Here is a 21,618-nt window from a genome sequence, read left to right on the forward strand (position 1 = left end):
TTGACAACTACTAATGCAAACAGTGGAAGTAACAAATATTGAAACATTTCTACTAAAGGTAAATCCACATTTAACTGATACTAGTGAAATATATTTAATTAATAGGTATATTAGTTGTTGGATTTAATCTCTGTGTGTTCTGTACAGTGATGCAATATAAAACCATGACCCACAGATCTAATAACATATGAGAGCGAGAACCTTGACTTTATTGGCAATCAATGCCTCAAGCTAATGAACTGGAGCCGACCCAGGTGTGTACAGTATATCATGACTTGTTTCAATGTTAGTTGAAATGGCTTTGGGGGATTACAGTAATATAAATATTGATCAATGTGAGCTAATAAACAGCAGGACGTGTGTGGTGATAAATTACAAGCGTGAGTTATCGTCAGCTTGGGTAAGGGGTGAAGGTCATCGAGTACCTGGTGAACTGTTTGCTGTCTTCATGAACCTCCATCTCTCGGCTCTTAAACTCATTCAGCTCCTTACGGATAGCAGCCTGAGGGGCAGAACACACACACAACACACACACACACACACACACACACACACACACACACACACACACACACACACACACACACACACACACACACACACACACACACACACACACACACAACACACACAAGACACACACACACACAATGATAAAAATGCACCTAGCAGGACAAGGCCACCTGTTCTCCCAATACACACACACACAACATCAAAACATAGCTATTACGCAGCTGTGTTTTCTACTCCGATGACATCCAGTCTGTGGTCTCTCATATGGACTTTTTGAGCTTTTTTTTTGGCATACTTTCCATAAATCTGCACAGCTACAGACTTCGCTTCAGGGAACTACTCACAATTCAAAGTGTAAGGTTAACGTTGACAGTCCACAGCAGCAAACGGGCGTTGTTCTTTGTTCTCTTAGGGCATGATTATGTTGATTTAATTTTTTTCCTGTTGTCATTAAAACAACATAAATGATGTTTATTTTTATGATGATTATTGTATTCAGAAAGTTAGTAACAAACTCTTGAAAACTGAGCCTTGCATTTGACTGGCAACAGAGATCCCTCAGGTAACGTGAAGTCCTGTCGCTGTCCTCATTCAGCATTTGTTGCACTCAGTCAAACGTTCTGAGTGCAAGCTGATGGAAATTAAAGTCTGTGAGGGTTCAGCATTCAGGAGGTCTATAGTATGTGATGCTGTGTAGTTCTACACATCAACAGCAGAGGGCAGGCTTGACATGGAACTAGTCCGTAGATCTGGTAGAAGCATGCGCTTGGTTTGGGGTTTTTTATGTGTCCCTGTGCAACAAGAGAGGTCCACAAAAATAAGGATTTCTGAGTGTGAAGGGGAAGAACTGCACAGAGCCCTGACATCAACTCCAAGCACCACCTTTTTATGGTGGCCGAGATGGTTCAACACAAATACAAAAGCCACAACACAAATACAAAAGCCACGACACAAACGCAAAAGCGACAATGGAGGTGAGTGTGTTGTTGACAAACTGAGCCGGGTGGATGAGCAGGAGGAAAGTTCTTGTATGTTTGAGAAGTAAGTGAAACATGGCTCCTTGCAAATTGTGATTACCGTCGCTATGTGATTGTCACAACTAAGCAATGTTGTTCAATATCTTTTTTTATTTTCATATGTATGTACTCTGCCATTTAGGCTACAAAGCTAAAGCTATAACGTTAGCTAAATGGCGGCCAGCGTCTATTACCGCGCGAGTGCTACTTTTAAAGTTTATAGTTTGTCACGTTTAGTGAAGCTGTACAAATATTATATCCCACTGTCACACGCTTGTAACTTGTTAACCGTATCTATCGGTTTATTGATCAGCTCCCAGCGGCAAATTCCCTCGGTACGGTTGGTTTGGAAAGTGTGTGTGTGTGTGTGTGTGTGTGTGTGTGTGTGGGGGGGTTATGGTTACGGTAAACAGATGTTTAAAGTGAATGCTAATTGTTTTACCTTCAATATGCTGCCTATTACAGTGTCAGGGGCATAATATGTCATACATACACAGGTTGGTCTGAATGAAATAAACCCAGAATTTTAACCATGACCTTTCTTCGTGCTTACTACTGGAAAATAAAATAAGTAAATAAATAGAATTCAGACTGTAGAGTCTTGTGTTTACACTGTATTTAAAGCCATGTAAAAGGGTTTGTTAATAGACTGTATATTACCATTTGTACAGTCTATGGTTTTGTTGCATGTCCTCAGTCTTACCCTACAACTAGGGTCTCACGCACACACACACACACGCACACACACACACACACACACACACACACACACACACACACACACACACACACACACACACACACACACACACACACACTTTCCTTCGTAGTCTAAATGGCAGAGTACATACATATGAAAAAACTAAATAGATATTGAACATTTCCTATTTGTGACAATCGCATAGCGACAGTAATCATAATTAGCAAGGAACCATGTTTCACTTACTTCTCAAACATGCAAGAACTTTCCTCCTGCTCATCCGCCAGCTCCGTTTGTCAACAACACACTCTCCTCCGTTGTCGCTTATGTATTTGTGTTGTGGCTTTTGCGTTTGTGTTGTAGCTTTTGTTTTGTGTTGGACCTTCTCGGCCACCGTACCTTTTGGATGAACCGGAACACTGACTGTGAGCCCGGCCTAATTTGCCAACAACAGCACCCGACCTCGCTAGTGCTCTTGTGGCTTCATGGGAGTAGATCCCTGCAGCCAACATTTTGTGGAAAGCTTTCACAAAGGCTGTTATAGCATAAAATTAATTCCTACGTTTTTAGAGTTAAATATTTTACAATCACATATCGGTATAATGTTCAGGTGTCCTCTTACTTTTGTCAATGCAGTCTGCTTTGACATCCTTTAACCACGTGTAGTTCACTTGCTGATATAAAGCTGAATGTTACAAATTTATATGAGTATGCGTAACTGACTAGTAACAGGTTGGTAAGTTGACAACATAATGAAAAGAAAAAAAAAAGTAGTCAACCTAACAAACAATATAACAAAATCATCAAGATTTTACAATGCAGCATATTAAGTGTAGCACCTTGTCAGCGGGAGTAAGCCGTGTCCAGGGTTTGTCTGCCCGCCGGTCATAATCCTTGGCGTCCGTTACCTCCACATACTCGTTAAAACGCAGGATCCTGCGAGCGACAAGCTCTGCCACTGTAGGCCTCACACTCAGCTACACACACACACACACACACACACACACACACACACACACACACACACACACACACACACACACACACACACACACACACACACACACACACACACACACACACGACAATAAACATCAAAATTCAAGCATGGTCTTCATGTGTTTCTTTTTAGTTAGTTATATTAAAGTCTTACATACTGTACATGCCTATATGCTTAGGTTTCATTTTATTATTGTACCCTATATTGATTATGTAAAAGGTTTCTGGGAAGCAAATGTTATCTATAACCACAAGAGCTAGAGAGACAGAAAGCAGCCAACTTCTCCACCGAAAGACAAGTTGCAGTTCTATCGGTGTCCACTAGATGGGCTGATCTCTCTGCACGAAGCATCTTTTCTGCCTCATGTGACTTATAAGGTGGAGCAAAACATATTAGCAGCTAAATATAGACTCAGTGTCATTTCTGATCTTTCTGTTTTTTGTGTGTGTGTGTGTGTGTGTGTGTGTGTGTGTGTGGTTTACAGTACCTTTCTGGAGAGTCTCCTTTTAATCTCTTGCTTAGCTTCTTGCTCCTCTGTTTCATTCTTTTCTGCATGCAGAGAACCAAGAGAGTCATTTCACGCCTACTGTGTCTGCAACGAGCTTCTGCTCCTAATTATAACAGCAAGATGTGATCCCCCATATTAAAGTGTGTCCATGGCTGTGAAGCAACAGCTAAAGGGGAAGTTGTGTCCTTTGCTTTATTCTGGAGACAGAATGAATCCTAAGAGTTACATCTGTAATGCATTCTCTCTTGTGGTGTCTTCATGGATGTATTATATATATATAGAAATAGAAGCCACCTGAGATTCGCAGCACAGAAACCAGCCATCTAATTCCTCCTTCCCATAATCAGAACAACTGTGTAGCATTACTTTTTTCTTTCTGTTTCTCTTCCTAAATTAAATGTCACTCAATAAATCTCCGTCATCCTGGTCTTCATGCTGTACACATCAGAGGCTGGCTTTATTTTACCTGTGTTATGGCCAGACTGAGGCTGTGTTACACAGTGAACCATTACACTTAAAAGTATCAACCACTCCAGATGGATGCCATGCAATGAAGTTGCAAACCAACTGGTTGTAAATTCATGGTGCGAAAGTAAATGCATCCTAGCTTTCTCTAGAAACACTCTTTATGTCAATAGATCAGTATCACTACACCAGTCAGTTGTGAAGGTTCATCCTAGCAGTTTAACAGCTGTTGTATATTTAATGTGTTTAGTAACAGCCTCAAAGAACTGAAAGTGTACATTCATGGATAAACTGTCACAAAGGGATGAACATGATCAGAAACAATGTTCAGATATCTGCAAGTTCTTTTTTTAGTCATGTTATACTGTCTGGTTATGTAACAACTTGCTGTGTCCAACTATGTATTAAAATATTTCTAAATTTCAATGTCCTGTGTTGTAGTATCCACTGAATACAAACTAGGGCTGCTATTTTCTATTTACTTTCCACTTAGCATAAAGCATATTTACTCAGGGTTTAGTAGGAGAAAAAGCTGTTTGAACTGGTTCAGTTAGGCCAGGAGCAAAACAACTTTGAAATTATAATACATAAGGCTAAATTCTTTTTGCAAAGTTGGCGCAAAAAGCGAGCCAGCAAAACCCTCCAGCAGAATGATTTAGGCCCTGCTGGGTAACATTACACACAAATGTCATTGACTATATCACAGAGTCTACTTAACATTTATCGGGGCTAGTCTGTAGTGTGTGTAGTGTGCACAATAAAGCCCAACTAAATGACCTGAACTAACATTTATTAATGTGGTGTACTGTGAAGAAAAGAAAAAAAAAAAACTGTAAATGTCTTTAAACCCAATTTTGAGGCAGTCTGTAAAGTAATACAGGCATCCGTGTGACTGAGCACATCAGTTCAGTGTAGGAGACATAAAGTACAGCTTCTAATAGACTGTAACTCATAATTTAAACAGACATATGATCTGTCTCAGCTATCGGATTATTAAGACAAACAAGGTTGTATCGGGCAATCTGTTGCTGTCACAGCTGGAACACCACAATAACCTGGAACCTCTCATTTCTCAGATATGGAACAGACATATTATTTTGCAATAATGACCTACGTAGACCTTCTCTTTGTGTGGAGAATAAAAATGGAAAGCTTGACAGAAAATGAAATCAGAATTGGCAAGAACATTTTATGAGTCACTTTCATTAAAGCCATGATGAACCATGTTCCTAGTTTTATCAACTGTAACCCCCCCAAACAGGGCTTCTAAACATGTGCAATCAGTAAAATATGCATCTTTAGAAACATGTTGTACAGCAGGGAACTACTACAACAAAAGCAATTTTTTCTCGGGATATCGTTTGCTAATGTCAAGCTTGAGCGATAAGACCAAGGCTGCATATTGCATCAGTGCTCATTATCTCTTCCCGTGTTACTACATTTTTCACTGGCATGTAAACACATTCCCACTACTGTATGTATCAGATGAGGTTGTGCAACACTGTCAGCATGCTTAACCCTTGTGTTGTCTTCTAGTCGACCATGCACTGGTTGTCTTTCTGGGTCAAAATTAACTCTTTTTTGAGTGTTTTTAAAAATATTTTGGACACATTTTCTGTTCTTTTTTTTCGCACTTTTTTCAATGTTTGTCACTTTTTTTGTTGTTTTCGATGCCATTTTTCCACTAACCCCAACTTATCACCAATAGTTTTACATGTATTTTTGGAATTCATGGTCAATAAATCTCATTTATAGCAGATTATACCTAATTTTGAAATGATGAATGATTTTGACTAATATTAGAGGAACGTATGTTGATGGAGAATCACAGACGTGTGTCAAAGTTTAGTCAGGTTTTGAAACCATTTCAATTCTTTCAAATGCTATGCATTCTTTTCAAATGCTATAAAATTGAATACCCAAAATTCAATGAAAGTAGTAATCAAGTACTTGCAATTGTACTTAATTTTTGGAGTAATTTGGTTAAAAAAGAAACACATATTTCTGATATAGAAGTTTTGAGAATGGGTCAAATTTGACCTGAGGACAACATGAGGGTTAACATTTAAAATGTGTTAGGTGTGAATGAAAATGTGGCAAGTTTGAAAATTAAAGTAGCAGCAACTGCACACACATTTCCATGCAACCATATTTACTTTTCGTGATATTACTATTCAAGTTTCTAAACATCACGATAACCATAAAACGTGTATGCCATCACCCCTCAGTTTAATAGTGCAGTATGTATATATCAGAAACTTACGCCTGAGGATGTTTCTCTGCTCCAGCTCCTCTGTGGTGGGTCTTTGGCTCAGGCGCCTGAAAAGAGATAACTGTTTTCACATACTTTTCTACAAAGAGCAGATAAAATTTTTAAACATCACACTGACTTTAGAAAAACAATTGAAAAACTTTCTTTTACACCCTTTTTCTTGTTTGCCACCAGCCTTTGCGCCTTATCTGGTAGAAAAGGCCAAACTAAACTTCAGCACAGATTTTTACTGTGCATCATTTGTACCAGTACACCGCCCACAACTACACCAACAAATAATTAACAGTCTCTGTTATTACCCCACAGCTCCGCCAAATCTAATATGAAAATTCACACCCAGCTACATTTTCACAGCATGCTGAGCGTGTGTGAATTTGAGTGTGTACCTGACTAGTTTGGAGCCTATTTTCTGGCGAAGCTCATTTCTCTCCGTCTCGGAGCTTCGCGGCAGAATGTTTTTCTCTTCCAGCTCTCTCTTGCTGGGTCGATTCCCCAGCTTGATGTTTAGGGTGTCTCGTCGGCGGATCTTAATGGCCAGAGCGCCTGGAACAGAGATGCAACAGGGAGAACTAGTCACAGGCTTCTTAGGGCCTTGAAACAACCTGCATGGACAATTAGGATGCAACCACAGTAATGGCAGCATGTTTATGTCCACTGACAAACCAGATTAGCCTATAGCTAAAAATGTCAGCTGTTTAGGAGATTCTAGAGCCGGCATTCTTAGCATTTACTATCAGGACATCCTAAAAGTCACTATTGTCTGTTCTTAACGTTTCAATGCTTAACTGAACCCTAAATGATACTTAAGAACACTGGTCGGCCCGATTTATACCACAAACTGCAGGTGCACATGACTGTGAATTGTTGGAATGCACAAATTGTGTGAAAGTACAAGAGGAACCTAATGAACTAGTGACTCAGTGTACTCTCAAGAGCATGCATCACTGTGTCAAATGTAAACAAAAACCTAGAGCTGCTCGTTCTTTCCAGTTTTTAGCCAGCGTTTACAAAATAAATGAATGCCATGTACAAACAGTCATGAGGAGCTTCTCTAAACTGCGAGTTCTACAGGTGACATTGGCGTTTTTCTGTGGATCGCCATTATTGTGTGATGTGTTACAAAACTAATGCCATACTGGTTGTGTACTCATCTTCCTCCTCATCTTCCTCCTCGTCGCGGTACAGGATTGGTCCGTCAGAGTCAGAGTCGCTAGTTTGGCTATCTCTCGGCCTATCAGGGATCACCGTCACCACGGCCTGCTCCGTGTTCACACTGAGGCCCTGTGGCCTTTCAGCGTGGCCGTCTGCAGACCTGCAGGAAAAAACAACAAGACAGCGTGAGCACACATATTTGTTGAAATAGGAGAAATCCTGAGATCTGTGTTATTGCAAACAATGATTTAAAATGAGAGATTTATTGTCAATCATCATTTCAGCACTTGTGTGACTACAGTAAGACTACTGTGTAGATATGTAATATACTGTGTAGATATGTATATACATATATATTAGGGGTGGGAATCACCAGAGGCCTTACGATACAATATCATCACGATACTTATGTCACGATACGATATTATTGCGATTTTAAACATATTGCAATATTCTGCGATATATTGCAATTCATTACCTTTTTTCCAACTTCAAATTTTTCCCAATTTCAAATTATGTCCCCAAAAGGAAACTTTGTCAACATCTGTTTTATCTAAAAAGATACATTTCTCTGTTTGTTCATCTCTCTTCAATTGTATTGCTGCAAAATGGGATTGTCAAGCAAACAAAATACCAATGCCACGGAAAATACTGCGATACTATGCTGTATAGATCTTTTCCCCCACCCCTAATAAATAAATAAATAAATGATATATATATATATATATATATATATATAAGTAAGAAATGACATGCAGAGAAGATAAACATAAGGAATGTTTCACCAACTCATGTCCTTACTACATTTTTACCTCCGGCTGTTCTCCACAGCCGGCTCTGTTTCTCCTTTCTTCTTTTCTTCTTCTCCTCCATCCCCTCCCGTTCTCCCCCGTTTCTCCCCATGTGAGCTGCTGTCCGTCCCTCCCTCTGAGAAGGAAGTGTCCTCTGTAGCAGTGTTGATATGGGGAGGCTGGACAGCGGGTTCAGGAGCCATGCCCTTGTGGGTGTCCTCACTCACAGTAGAGCTACTGGGATCAGATTTAGACTCTAGATCAGGTTGAGAAGCCGCCTGAGTTCCATCTGTCTCATTGCCTGAGGCTTTAGATGAGGCTGGCTTGGTGTCTGAGGAAAGGGGCGAGGATTTTAACTCCCCAGGCTGGCATGGAGTCTCTGCAGGGGCCTTTTGGGGTACGTGGGAAGAGATGGGAGTGTTTGATTTCCGGTTGCTCCTTGCATCGGTCCCCTCAGTTTGTGCTGCAGAGTCCTTAGATGCACGAGAATGAGGGATGGAGGTGGGGGTGTTTTTTGTTGTTAATCCTGTCTTCTTTGGATGGGAGGATTTGGCTGAGGAGAAGCAGGAGCAGGAGAAAGAGGGAAGGGAAAAATTAGACTTTTTCTTTCCTCCAGGTACTCTAGTTTCCTCCCACAAACTCTCAATTGTCTGCAGTAAAGTCCAGCTCAGATCACATTAAGGCATTTTTCTTCTTTCAAAATATATACACTGTTAATAATCTTTTTTATTATTAAAAAGGTAGGAAAAAAAAGGTGTTTGAGGAAATATTAGAAATGCTCCTTTTTGTCTCAGCTGTCTGAAGGAGCGTGTCTGTGTGTGTGATTGACAGCAGCTTGCAGGCTTAGCTGTGGTGGGGGAACAAGAGAAAAAGTTGATAAACTGCAGCAAACAAGTCATGGGCAGACAGCATGTTGTTTAAAGTATAACTGAAGAGTAAGGACCACACCAACATCTAATCATGAAACTAAAAAATATAAGTTTCTCTTTTAGTTTCTGATTTTTACACAAACGAGAACACAGCGCATATTTACAGAGCAGATGTGTATGCTGTAGCAGGAAAAAAAACTAACTTTAATTTATGTATGTCCATAGGGCTGCAACTAATGATTGTTTTAATTACTTAATCCATTATCATAGAATATTTTTCAAATGAAACTTTTGATTGTTTAGGCTATGAAATGCCAGATAATTGGAAATATTCTTGAAAATAATTAAAAAATATTCACATTGACTAATCAATTGATATGCTAATCAATTTGGCTCTAATCTACAGTATATATGCATTCAAAAATTAGTAAGAAACTAAGCAGAAAAAAGCAGTTCGAAACCGCTCTATTAAAACTTGCTGGCAGCCATTATTTTCCAGTATTAGAATAACCATTTCTAATGACATCATTAAAACTGCAACAAATATAGTATACCTAAGGTAATACTGACTGAAGTATTCCTATAAAAGTCTGTGGAGGGTATTTGTGTACTGGTGAAAGCAGCCTGAGGAAAGGAATGTACTTAAAATACTATTAAAAACACTAATGAAATAACTTTTGGCCCACTTCCCCAATAACGAAAACAAAAATGCACAGAGCCCTTCAGGAAAGACTCCATGATCATCACATGCAATATACTGGCTGTGGTCTCTGTGCTGCTTAGTTCCAACATGCTGTAAGTTACAGAAGTACACACACAAACACTGGATGAAGGGTGATGATCATGCCCTAGGATCATGCTATCAATCAAAACCACATGAGCTTGTCGGAGCTCATTTTATGAGGGCCATGCTACACTGATCTCAGTCACACTCGTGTGCGCCCCCACACACACACACACACACACACACACACACACACACACACACACACACACACACACACACACACACACACACACACACACACACACACACACACACACACACACACACATACACACACACACACACACACACACACACACACACACACACACACACACAGGGGTACTGGGCGTTTACAAATACATTTTACTTCTGCTTTTCTAATCAGGAAAGGACACTATCAAGAGGGAGAGTCAGGGGAATACTATTTTGTATCTGATAGATAGATAGATAGATAGATAGATAGATAGATAGATAGATAGATAGATAGATAGATAGATAGATAGATAGATAGATAGATAGATAGATAGATAGATAGATAGATAGATAGATGGATAGATGGATAGATGGATAGATAGACAGATACTTTATTGATCCCCAAGGGGAAATTCAAGATTGTACATGGTGCTGTGGTGTACACGTGCAGACAGCTTTATAGTGAATCTTCACTCCCTTCAAAGATTAAAAATTACAAGCATATTTTCCATGCAGAGAGGCACGCAGGCAAGAACACTGACAGGCAAACTGACTTCAGTCCCAACTAGCTGAACTTACCAATCCCCCGACTAGTGTTGTTAGTGCTCCGCGGGTTAGCTTTAGCTTGAGTGGATGGGACTGTCTTGCCTGTGGTTTTAGCAGTCTTTTTATTCCCAGAAGCTGCGTCTTTGTGCTTGGTTGTGGCTGAAGTGCCACCCAAAGGTTTGGAAGAGGCGGGAAGAGTGGCACTTTGCTGTTTTTTAGCTTGAACGTCTCGAGGTCGCACCTGTTTTGCCCGGGTGAGGGATTTAGTATCGCACCTCTCTGAGCAGATAAGTGGAAGCAGGAAGGTATTTAGAGGTTAAAATAGGGATTGAAAGCAAGATAAAAAGACACACTTCTGTGCAAACAGATGCACAAATGGACTTGCAGACGAGCAACGAAAGAGATACTTAAAGATAAGAGGTGAGTTGGACAGAGCTGTTGATAATGAGAGGCAATGTTTGATCGGTTAGTCTTGGGTATCTTATTTGGGATTGTATCAAATGAATAATGTATAAGGCTTGGGATATGACAGGAAAAAAAAACACCCATTAATCTTCCCCATCCTCCACTGTGAAGGCATGTGTGTTCAGTTACTGTATTCGCAGTGCTTGTTGCCTGTGCCTTTCTGATTATTGACAAATTAACAAACAAATGGCTCTGAGTTCAATGCTAACATGGTTGAGATAAGAACAGCACAACACTTAAGCAGCATCAGACAGAAGAACAGTAGCCGATCTCCCGAGGGAGAGGGAGGCATTAGGAGATGGCTACTGCTCTGTTCAGACTGTGAATGCTTTCTACAGGCTGATATAATGGGAATATCTATTTGAACACATTAGACCCTGCCAGAGATCCCACAGAGGATTTAATGTCAGCCAGAAAACTGCTGCGGATACAAATGCATTCCATGGACACAGTTACACCAATGTGGATACAGAATATCTCCATGTTCCAGAAAAAAAAAATATATATCTATAAACTTGGAGCATATAACCCGGTTTTATGCTTGAGGCGTAAAATATTTTCATGATTATTCTTGGTAAAACTGGAGAGAAAGAGCCTCTTTGTAACTCTTTTTTTTCTCATCCTCTGATTTTGCCACTTGTTTTTTCCTTCTCTGTAGTTACGCCAATTTCTTCATTCAACAAACATTGTGGCAATATCCATATCTCTGTGGTGGCTTTCACATTGTATAATTTATGCTTAATCCAAAGTGTTGTCCTTGGGATAAATGTGCCTGTATTCACACAGTAACAATTAGCCACTTCTAATTTTGAAAATGAAAGTTTGTCAAATTCAGGAACAAGACAAACCCCTGGATAAAGTAATTTCTCATTGACGTTCATAACATACCAGTGAGAAACTATTATTCCAGGTCTAATAGTGAGTTCCATTTGTGACCCTGATCTCAGATTTCCGAGCTTGGAACTCGGACAACCTCGCAGTAGCCCAAGTTCAAAATCCAACATGGCTGCCCCCTGTATCAACAGTTGTAAAAGCTGCAGTGACATACTGTAAAGATATAAGCACATCTGTCTTATTTGTGTCACTAAATCATCGTTCACACAGGCATGTTCAACTTCTATCTGTGGACATGTTACGCTGTTTGTATGCACAAAAAACGGCATAATGCGTTATCATCAACTGGTATTGCTAACAATAGCTAACCGGGCTAGAGCTAATGAAAACAATGAAAATCCGACTTTTAAATGGAACACATTCAACTCAGGTGTGACGTCATTCCCAGCTCTGGCTTCCGAGTTCCAAGGTAAATAGAACGCACTATAAAGCCTCAACTAGTACAGAGATCCAAAAGTTAAGGACACCAAGAAGTAGGAACATTTTATTTGGATTCAATGGTGGTTTGCAGTTTTACCGGGCTTTTTCAACGTAAAATAAAGCCACACCAGAGCGCCGCTTACTGTGCTCCTTGGCTGCAACACAACAAGCGTCTGGCCGCTACGGAAACCAAAACTTGCGCATGTTAAATTTGGAATCCATGATTAGATTTCAAACCAAATCCTCCGAACGATTCCAATAAAGAAATGATTCCAAGTAGGAATCGGTTCTCGATGCCCAACCCTACCAAGAAGCCAGAGATTACAGGTCACAGAATGACAAAAGTTAGACACAGTAACTCATGCAGAAGTTACCTGTTTTGTCCTCAGTGTGGACGGGCCCGGTGGCCTGTTCCTCCAGCGCTGTTTCTGGAGACTCAATGTCAACTTTGACCTCCTCTGATGTCACACTAGACGTGGCGTGGCCATTCAGATTTTCACTGCTGATCGTTTCATCTAGAAGAGATAAAAAACAGTTAAGAGCATAACTGAAATCTGAAGAGATGTTCAGTTGCTCGAAAGCAGATAAAAGGAGGTCAAACCTTTGAGATCTGTATTTACCGGCAACAGGCAAACGTAATCACATTTAACAAAGCTGGAGTTAAAGTGTAAAGGACAGTGACAAACAGGCAGAAAAACTGATTTAAAATGTTTAGGGCTGTGTAATTACAGCTCCATCATGGTCAAAATCACGTCACGTCAATTCATTTTGAATGCTTTATGGCAGCATGATTTAGCTGTTTTTCATTCCCAAAATAACAATAACAATGTCCGATATTTCGCATTTGACAATAACTGTGGCGTGTGTGTCGATTCGGCAGCCAGTAGCTCCCTCACAGTTTGCTTCATGTTTTACATAGTTTGTTCATTGAATCCTTTGTTCTATTTTATAGCCTATTTTATTGTTTCATTCTATTCTAATTTAAATATTTCAATATTTGTTATACATTTTCAGTGTGTGTAATGTGGAGGGAGCTGCAACTGCATTTCACTGTGCAAACCTGTATTGTATAATGACAATAAAGCTGAACCTTGAACCTTGGATAAGTGTAAATGAATAAATGAATAAAGAAACATGAGAATGAATGATCAGACAAACCTTGGTCAGGGATGAGAACTCCTTTCTTGATGAGCTCCTCCCTCGTTTGTCTGGTGGAGATTTTTCTCTCAAGAACTGAAAGGTTAACAAAATCAAGGCCTTTTATCTAGTCTTTTAGCTACAGTAATCAATTGACACAGAATTCTACAAAAAGCATTGCTCAACAGCTGCTATCCTCTTCTTATTGCTAAATCGTCATTGCATGTGACAGCAGCACCACATATCGAGTCATAGATGAGGAACTAAGCCAGGAAACTAAGCCAGTTTTGCTGTTTTTCTATAAAACCTCTTGAAAATAGGATCATACGGAATCAATCTGTCTTGAACACAGCTGAGACAGAATGAGCATGCTCAGAGTTGATGTCACAATTAGAGCTAAAATAATTAATTATTAGTGAATCAATCAATTAGTCGATCAAACAAATAATCTGCAACTATTTAGATGAACATTTTCTGATTTCAACTTCTCAAATGTGAGAATTTTGTGCTTTTCTTCGTCATATGTGCCATTGAACTGAATATATTTCTGTTTTAGACAGATTGGATACAACAAGAAATCTGAAGAAACAACCACCCTCTGGGAAATAAAATGGGCATCTTTTACTATTTTTGAAATTTGCTTGATTGTCAGAAAAGAATAATAAGGCCGCGTTCTATTTACCTTGGAACTCGGAAGCCAGAGCTGGGAATGACGTCACACCCAAGTTGAATGCGTTCTATTTAAAAGTTGGATTTTCATTGTTTTCATTAGCTCTAGCCCGGTTAGCTGTTGTTAGCAACCAGTTGCTAACAACGCTTTACGCTGTTTTTGTGCATGCAAACAGCGTAACAACATGTCCACAGATAGAAGTTGGACATGCCTGTGTGAACGACTGATTTAGTGACACAAATAAGACAGAAGTGCTTATAACTTTATGTTACTGCAGCTTTTACAACTGTTGATACAGGGGGCAGCCATGTTGGATTTTGAACTCGGGCTACTTCGAGGTTGTACGAGTTCCGAGCTCGTAAATACGAGGTCAGGGGGCGTGTTTCCGACTTTGACCTCGTAAAAAACGAGTTCCGAGGTAAATAGAACGCGGCATTAGATGCAGCCCTACACAGCCAGCTTAGATTGGTTTTGTACACTCCATAAACTCCAAATACACTCCAAATACATGGTTTAAAGTGCTCATATTATGCTTTTTGGCTTTTCCCCTTTCCTTTATTGTGTTATATATCTTTTTTGTACATGTTATAGGTTTACAAAGTGAAAAAGCCCAAAGTCCACCCCAAAGGGACGTACCATCTCCAACAGAAAACACTGTTCACAAACTGCTCCAAACAGCTCTATTGTAGTCCAGCCATTACTTCGTGATGAACGTGCATCACTTTGTAACACACGTTATAATGCTCTCCTAGCTGCTAGCATGGCACTCCCTCATACTCTGCACCTGACAAGCTAGCAGTACTTATTGCGCATGTGCGACTCCCAACAATGATGGTACAGAAGGGAGATGCCTCACTCTGTAGCTAAAACAGAGAGCTCAACACACAGGGTGAAAAGAGGAGCTGCAGCAATGTGCAGTACAACAAATATATGGTGTTTTCTGAAAATGAAACCACAAACCTATTCTGGTACAACCTCTAAATACAATTATGAACCTGAAAATGAGCACAATATGAGCACTTTAAATAATAGAGTTTAAACATTTTAATAAAGGCTACACCTGGAAGCCATGAAGAAAAATAACTTTTTGTATGTACTTCTGTCCATTTTTATTTCCCAGCCAACAGTTCAAGAATGAATCAGTGAGAGCTACAAACAAACTGATCACACTAAATGTTCAGCAGAAATCCAAAAATGCAAGCCATGATGTTGTTGACTGAGGAGCCATCATTTGTTCATACTTCATTAAAATATGCACACAAATGCAATCACACACACACACACACACACACACACACACACACACACACACACACACACACACACACACACACACACACACACACACACACACACACACACACACACACACACACACACACACACACACACACACGCCCTACCTTTGGAAAGATCCTGGAACTTGTCGCTCGTCTTCTTTTTCCTCCACTTCCAGGGTTTGAACAGTTTTCCTAGTGATGACAGCTTTCCTCGCGGCTGGCGTGATGCAGGGGCATTCTGGGTATTGCCGGCGCTGTCCACCACCACGTCACAGCTGGCCAGTGATGATGATTTCTCCAACCCATCAACTGCAAGACACACATGCATAACATGCATATGCACCAGATGAAGGTCTTGTGATACATGGAGATAATACACATCATATAAATAAACAACATAATGTATTCTTGACTTAAATGTGTTCGGGAACACTAGGTCCAGATTAATATTAAGCAAACAAAGCCTTCTTTTCACTCGCTCATACTGCAAATACCTGACTAGTTTCATTATTATCCCTGTTATTACATGAAATATGGGAAAAATCACAGGGTAACTCATGATACACTAATATCAGGATATCTTGCCCACATTGCTATTCAGGTCCCAATGCTTCTTTTATGTACTACACGAGTTAATTTAGCCTACAGGATTCAAGATATTTAACAAGATAGGAAAAAAAAAACGGCTACACAGAATCCAGACTTTCGTCTAATAGTTATTGCTTTTGTCTTGCTAAATACTGGAAATAATTATCTCTGTATGGCCCTTAAAATGAATAAACTATTTGAAAGGACCCCTTTTTGGTTGAACTGCTCAATGCTCATAAATGTATGCACTCAATATATGATTTGATTTAAAGGATTAAGGTAAGCGAAAGAAAAAAGGAACTATTGTCATGGACTATATTGCCCTAAATTGCTGCATTAATCACTTTCACATCAGCTTTCAATGGCTAAATACTGCAGGAATATTATTTCTAACTCTTAGCAGTATTTGCTGTGTGTTCTTGTGTGTGTATATATATCCCTGGAAGACTGCAGATACTGTATATGTATATATGTATATATGTATGTGTGTGTGTGTGTGTGTGTGTGTGTGTGTGTGTGTGTGTGTGTGTGTGTGTGTGTGTGTGTGTGTGTGTGTGTGTGTGTGTGTGTGTGTGTCGGAATCTTAAAGAGGAAAGAGAGGTGGTGTGTGATTCTTCAGACCGAAGCAGAGGAAGGTTTTTGTTTTTCCAGCAACATAACAGCCACTGCTGAATCGCCCAAGCCTCCTGACTGTAGGAAGCCCAGCAGGCTTTAACGGTTTATAATCTCTGCATAAACAAGTACTTTATCCTTCAATTTCATAATTTGTGCCCTGAAATTACTAAATTAATTTCCTTTCTAAAGGAATGTCAAGTTATTGTAGCTGCTAGGAACTGAAGTTTGTGTCACTGGCTTGTCTGATCAGTTAGGGAGAGTGTTGACAGCAGGTTAGCAACTGTGTTTCAGTGTACAGGTGCCCTCAAATGACTGAATTAAAAGATTACTCCACTGATTTTTTAACAAGGAAAAAGACGATAAAAGACTAATTACTAGCAATACACTCCTATAACATTGTTGGAATGCAGCAGAATCATAATTAGTCTTTTATCGTCTTTTTCCTTGTTAAAAAATCCATGGTGTTATGCTAGTAGAGGCTAATGTAGCCTCAAGCTACAAGCCTCAAGCAGAGATGAGGAGCGTGCTACAGAGGTTAAATAGTTGTACTCCTGATACCTGCAGGGCTTTATACTGCAATAGTCATCCTACAAATGCAGGATTTAAAAATGGGATGTCTCTTTTTGCACAAAGCTATGGGATTTGTTGGATGTCATCTTTATTTCTACTGATCAATCTAACAAAACATACTTGCCCCTACCATAATGCACTGACCGGCTTCTTATGTCTGATGTATTTGTGTTCACATGTGTGTGTGTTAACGTTAAAGTTATTTAATTTGGCAGTTTTAACAAATACTGTAGCCTACATTTAATTACATACAAATTAAATTGTTTATTTTTTTAGAACAATAACTACAACACTGTCAAGGATGTGGTGTGTGTTTGTGTGTGTAATTATCTTTGTGAATGTAGTGTCTTTGAAATGGTGACCTGCCCTCATCTCTTCTACAAACACACAGACACAATATTTGACTGAATCATTTCTTTGCTGTAGCTGCTGATGGTGGGTAAAGATGTGACTGTCAAATATCAGCAAAACAACTGATCTCAGCTCACGTCCATCTCAATAACCACTTACAGCAACATAATAAAGGTTGGCTGAAAAGGCAAGAGTGCAATGTTTTCTCAATTATATTCAAAAGGCTTAAGCAGCAACATAGTCAGCAGAAGAACAGCTCACAACACACTCAGCAAAGTTGGCCGGATGATCCAGATGTTCAGCACATTTATAGGGAATTATTAGTTAGGTAGCCGTTGCCCAACAGCACCAAAGCCAGTTTTCAAAAGGCAAATAAAAAGAAAGCAGTTGAACACATCTGATGGAGCTAATCCATAGCCTAGCCTTCAGCTCAATTGAAAACGATCAATACCCTGTTGATTCGTTGGTTCTCACCAGCACCGACAGACTGTTGATGCCGATACTAGATGTTGTTCGGCAATCTGGTGCTTAATACGCTTTACTGAGGGACATGAGCTGAAAGTGATGAGTAAACACAAACTGCCTCTGCTCTGACTGCTGTTTACTAGAGATGGCAGATCAATATATCGTTTCAGTAAGATCATCCTATATTATATCACATGTAAACACAAGGTTTAAAGCATTTGGTGGTCTTCGTGAGAGCTATGTTATCAAGAAACAGATGTCTCATCAGCCTGTGTGTGGGGCTCGAATAATGAAAATAAATAGAATGCAATTACTGCAGCATATTCCTTTTGTCAAAGTGCATGCTGTAAAATCATTAAGCCATGCAGGTATGATTTCTCTCAAAAGGATTTAGCTCACATTATGACCCTGACTGTTGAGGGATGTAGCAAAAGAACATTTACATACACAACAATACAATTATAAAGCACAAAAACCAAGAGCGAAGACATGGAAAAGTGCAGTGCAGAGCCCAGTGCTCTCCCCTGACACCAATTTAATTCTCTCTCTCCCGCACACAGATCTACATCCACACACACACACACACACACTCATTTCCTGTTCCTGTGTTGTTATCAAATCGCAACAATAGGTGCATTTCAGCAGCTGCTTTGTGCAGCTTAATGATGGGAAAATCAGTAACAGCGATTATTATCACCATTAGCCCAAATATTAAAACCTCTAGTGGGAACCAAATAGGGACAATGGACGTCTATTACTTGCAGAGCTGGGAAGGAAAAAAGAAAGAAAGAGAAATGAAAGAGGAACAGTGTAGAGGAGTATAAGAAAGATTATAAAATAGGAAGAGAGAGATAAAGATAGTGAACTAAGTCTTTTGAAGATGACAGGTGGTTTCCAGAAAGTAATCGTCAATGGACTTCTGCTTCATGTCTTTCTGAACAAATCCTTTTATTGGCTATTATAACGGTTTAAATAAGACAGATGACATTTTTTAGGTCCTTTGCTATTTCTATTTTTTAGACACACATTTATCAAACAGGAATAAATAGGTGTGCTACTTTAAGAAAAAGGGAAGATTTGAGACTCATGTATGACTGGTAGATTGATGGGTCAACAAAACATTATGAAACATTAGACTTTAACACAAGAGGCTGCAGTCCCATTTCAAACTGACAGTCAACACTTTTTTTTTTTTTTTTTTTAAGTATGACCACGATGGTTCCCTAACCATGATGTGTTAATTATTGTAACCATGACGACAAAGGTCCCCTAACCTTAAGGAAGACCTTATTTAAACCCAAACCAACCATGATCTTGACTTGACTCTAACCAATTAACTTTTGCACCTAAACCTTAATCACAGCGACTCCAGTGCCCCCTACACACCCCACAACCTGGCATATAAATAGTAAAGCTAATAGAACTAGATGTTTCAATCCCTTTAGTAGGAAACTCTTGACACTAGCCGTCAGTGTGGAGTGGTGAAAAGGAGGGTGAGGTATGTCATTGGGGTCATCAGGTGGGCACCCTGCTTCATCGACGTTTCGTTGATTGAAGCCCACAACGTCTCCAGAGGGCTCAACAGTGTACCTAGCGTCCTAGGTACACCCTCCTCTATGCCATACCCTCCATGTCCCTGAAGGACTCTGCATGGCAGGGGCGTCCTTCTCCCTGAGTCAGGCCTAAGCCTGACCGCATACCATCTGTCTCTACCTTGCTGCCCAGTTGGGGTCCTTACGCTTGATCCAGAGCCAGTTACTGCTTTTCTCAGCAGCACTTGACATGGACTTGATGGCCTGCTGGAGGGAGCGACCCTTCACCCCTATTTTTCTCAACAAACTGGTGGTAGATGTGGCAACAAATCCTCTGCATCCCACCTCTACTGGGAAGATGCTAGTCTTCCAGTCGCCCTGGGATGCTTCAGCCGCCAGGTCTGAGTATTAGTTCTTTTTCCTCTCATAAGCCTCTTCAACCCCATCTTCCCATGGTACTGTTAACTCCACAACATATGCCAGCTTTGTTGTTGGAGACCACAGGACCATATCTGGCCGGAGTGTCGTAGCTACTATTTCTGGGGGAAACACAAGCTTCTTATCAAGGTCCACTTCCAGTTTCCAATCCCACGCTGACTGCAGGATGCTTGCATCCTTAGGTGTTGTGTGATGCTCTTGATGTTGGCCAGCTGGTACAAAATTTGTGAGGTTGACCTGTCCTGCTGAAGTTTGTGGAAGGTTGTTTGTGGTGGTTCGCTTCTGTTCCAATATTGATGCCAGCTCTCTGAGTACTTGGTTATGCCGCCAAGTATTGCGCCCTTGGGTGAGAATTGTAATGCACCCTGATAGAATGTGCCTTAGGGATGCAGGTACTTGACACAGGGGACAGGCGGGATCTTCTCCATACCACACTTTCAGATTTTGGGGGGAAGGCAGCAGGTCGTATGTGGCTCTGATGACAAAACTCAGCCGCGCTTCCTCCATCTGCCAGATGTCACGCCAGCTGAGCTTTTTCTTCTCCAGGCCCTCCCAGTTGGTCCATCTCCCCTGCTTGGCCATTGAGACGGCTTTGGCATGTGGCTCTCCCTCCTCCTGTCTCCTGACTTCTTCTACCACTAGCCGTCTCTTCTGCACTGATGTTGCTTTGTACCACAGAAGAGTTTTTGGGATGAGTCCTAACCCTGCCCTCCCATGCTGTACTTGTCCAATCACATCTCTAAAGTGAAGCGCAGACTTTGCACTCTGAACAGCTTCTGATGGAGTCCACTTCCTTCCTGCTACCACCTGGGGGGCCGCTGTACGAATGACTGCATCCTCAGATTCAGTTAGGGTCATGATGAGCCTTGCTTTGGTGCATTTGAACTCTTCCACGAGCCCTGTGATTGGTCATCAGTATAGATGGTTTTCAGATGTTCTTCAACCTGGTCTTTTTATGTTTTCAGGGATCCACTCTTCTCCTTTGTGAATATTCCTTTCAAAAATTTAAAAAGGGTCTTTGTAGAAATCAGTTCTGGCTTTTTCCTTTCTTCTTCCGGCGCATCCGTAGGCTTTCTGCTCGGCGGAGTTTTGAGAGCCTGTGCTTTAGGTCCTCTTGAAGGAGGTTAATTCCTTCCCTTTCTTCTGTCGTCGCCTTTCTCCACAACTTTCTTAGCCGTCGCCTCTCTTTCACAAGTTGTTGGATTTCTTGCAGCCGACGGGACTTGGGAGCGGGAAGCATGTCTTTCTTTCTGACTTGCTCCTTCACTCCACATTTCTCCTCTCCGTAGCTGTAGATAAGGTCGCCCATCTTCTCCAGCTTCTTCTCGGCTGATCCTTTGATGTTACTTAGGATAAGGCTTAAATCTGTGTTAATTTCCCACTCCTTGCTGTTAGACTTT

The 21,618-nt window shown here is 40.5% G+C and overlaps 1 protein-coding gene across 4 annotated transcripts in view; it reads right to left on the minus strand.

Annotated features, from left to right (window-relative positions):
• phactr2 (phosphatase and actin regulator 2) overlaps positions 1 to 21,618 on the minus strand; it is a 51,111-nt gene that overhangs the window by 6,707 nt on the left and 22,786 nt on the right. For 3 of the 4 annotated variants that reach the window (XM_039784894.1, XM_039784896.1, XM_039784895.1), the window contains exons 2-12: positions 15,783 to 15,968; positions 13,731 to 13,805; positions 12,947 to 13,087; positions 10,827 to 11,072; positions 8,439 to 8,970; positions 7,611 to 7,786; positions 6,861 to 7,017; positions 6,466 to 6,521; positions 3,717 to 3,778; positions 3,069 to 3,206; positions 426 to 502 (exon numbers count right to left, since the gene is read on the minus strand). In XM_039784894.1, the coding sequence (XP_039640828.1) occupies positions 426 to 502; positions 3,069 to 3,206; positions 3,717 to 3,778; positions 6,466 to 6,521; positions 6,861 to 7,017; positions 7,611 to 7,786; positions 8,439 to 8,970; positions 10,827 to 11,072; positions 12,947 to 13,087; positions 13,731 to 13,805; positions 15,783 to 15,968 (1,846 nt within the window). The remainder of the gene's footprint in view (positions 1 to 425; positions 503 to 3,068; positions 3,207 to 3,716; positions 3,779 to 6,465; positions 6,522 to 6,860; positions 7,018 to 7,610; positions 7,787 to 8,438; positions 8,971 to 10,826; positions 11,073 to 12,946; positions 13,088 to 13,730; positions 13,806 to 15,782; positions 15,969 to 21,618) is intronic. The other variant, XM_039784897.1, reaches the window with a different exon arrangement.

The sequence above is a fragment of the Perca fluviatilis genome, chromosome 19 (assembly GCF_010015445.1).
Source record: "Perca fluviatilis chromosome 19, GENO_Pfluv_1.0, whole genome shotgun sequence".
Taxonomy (NCBI): Eukaryota; Metazoa; Chordata; class Actinopteri; order Perciformes; family Percidae; genus Perca; species Perca fluviatilis.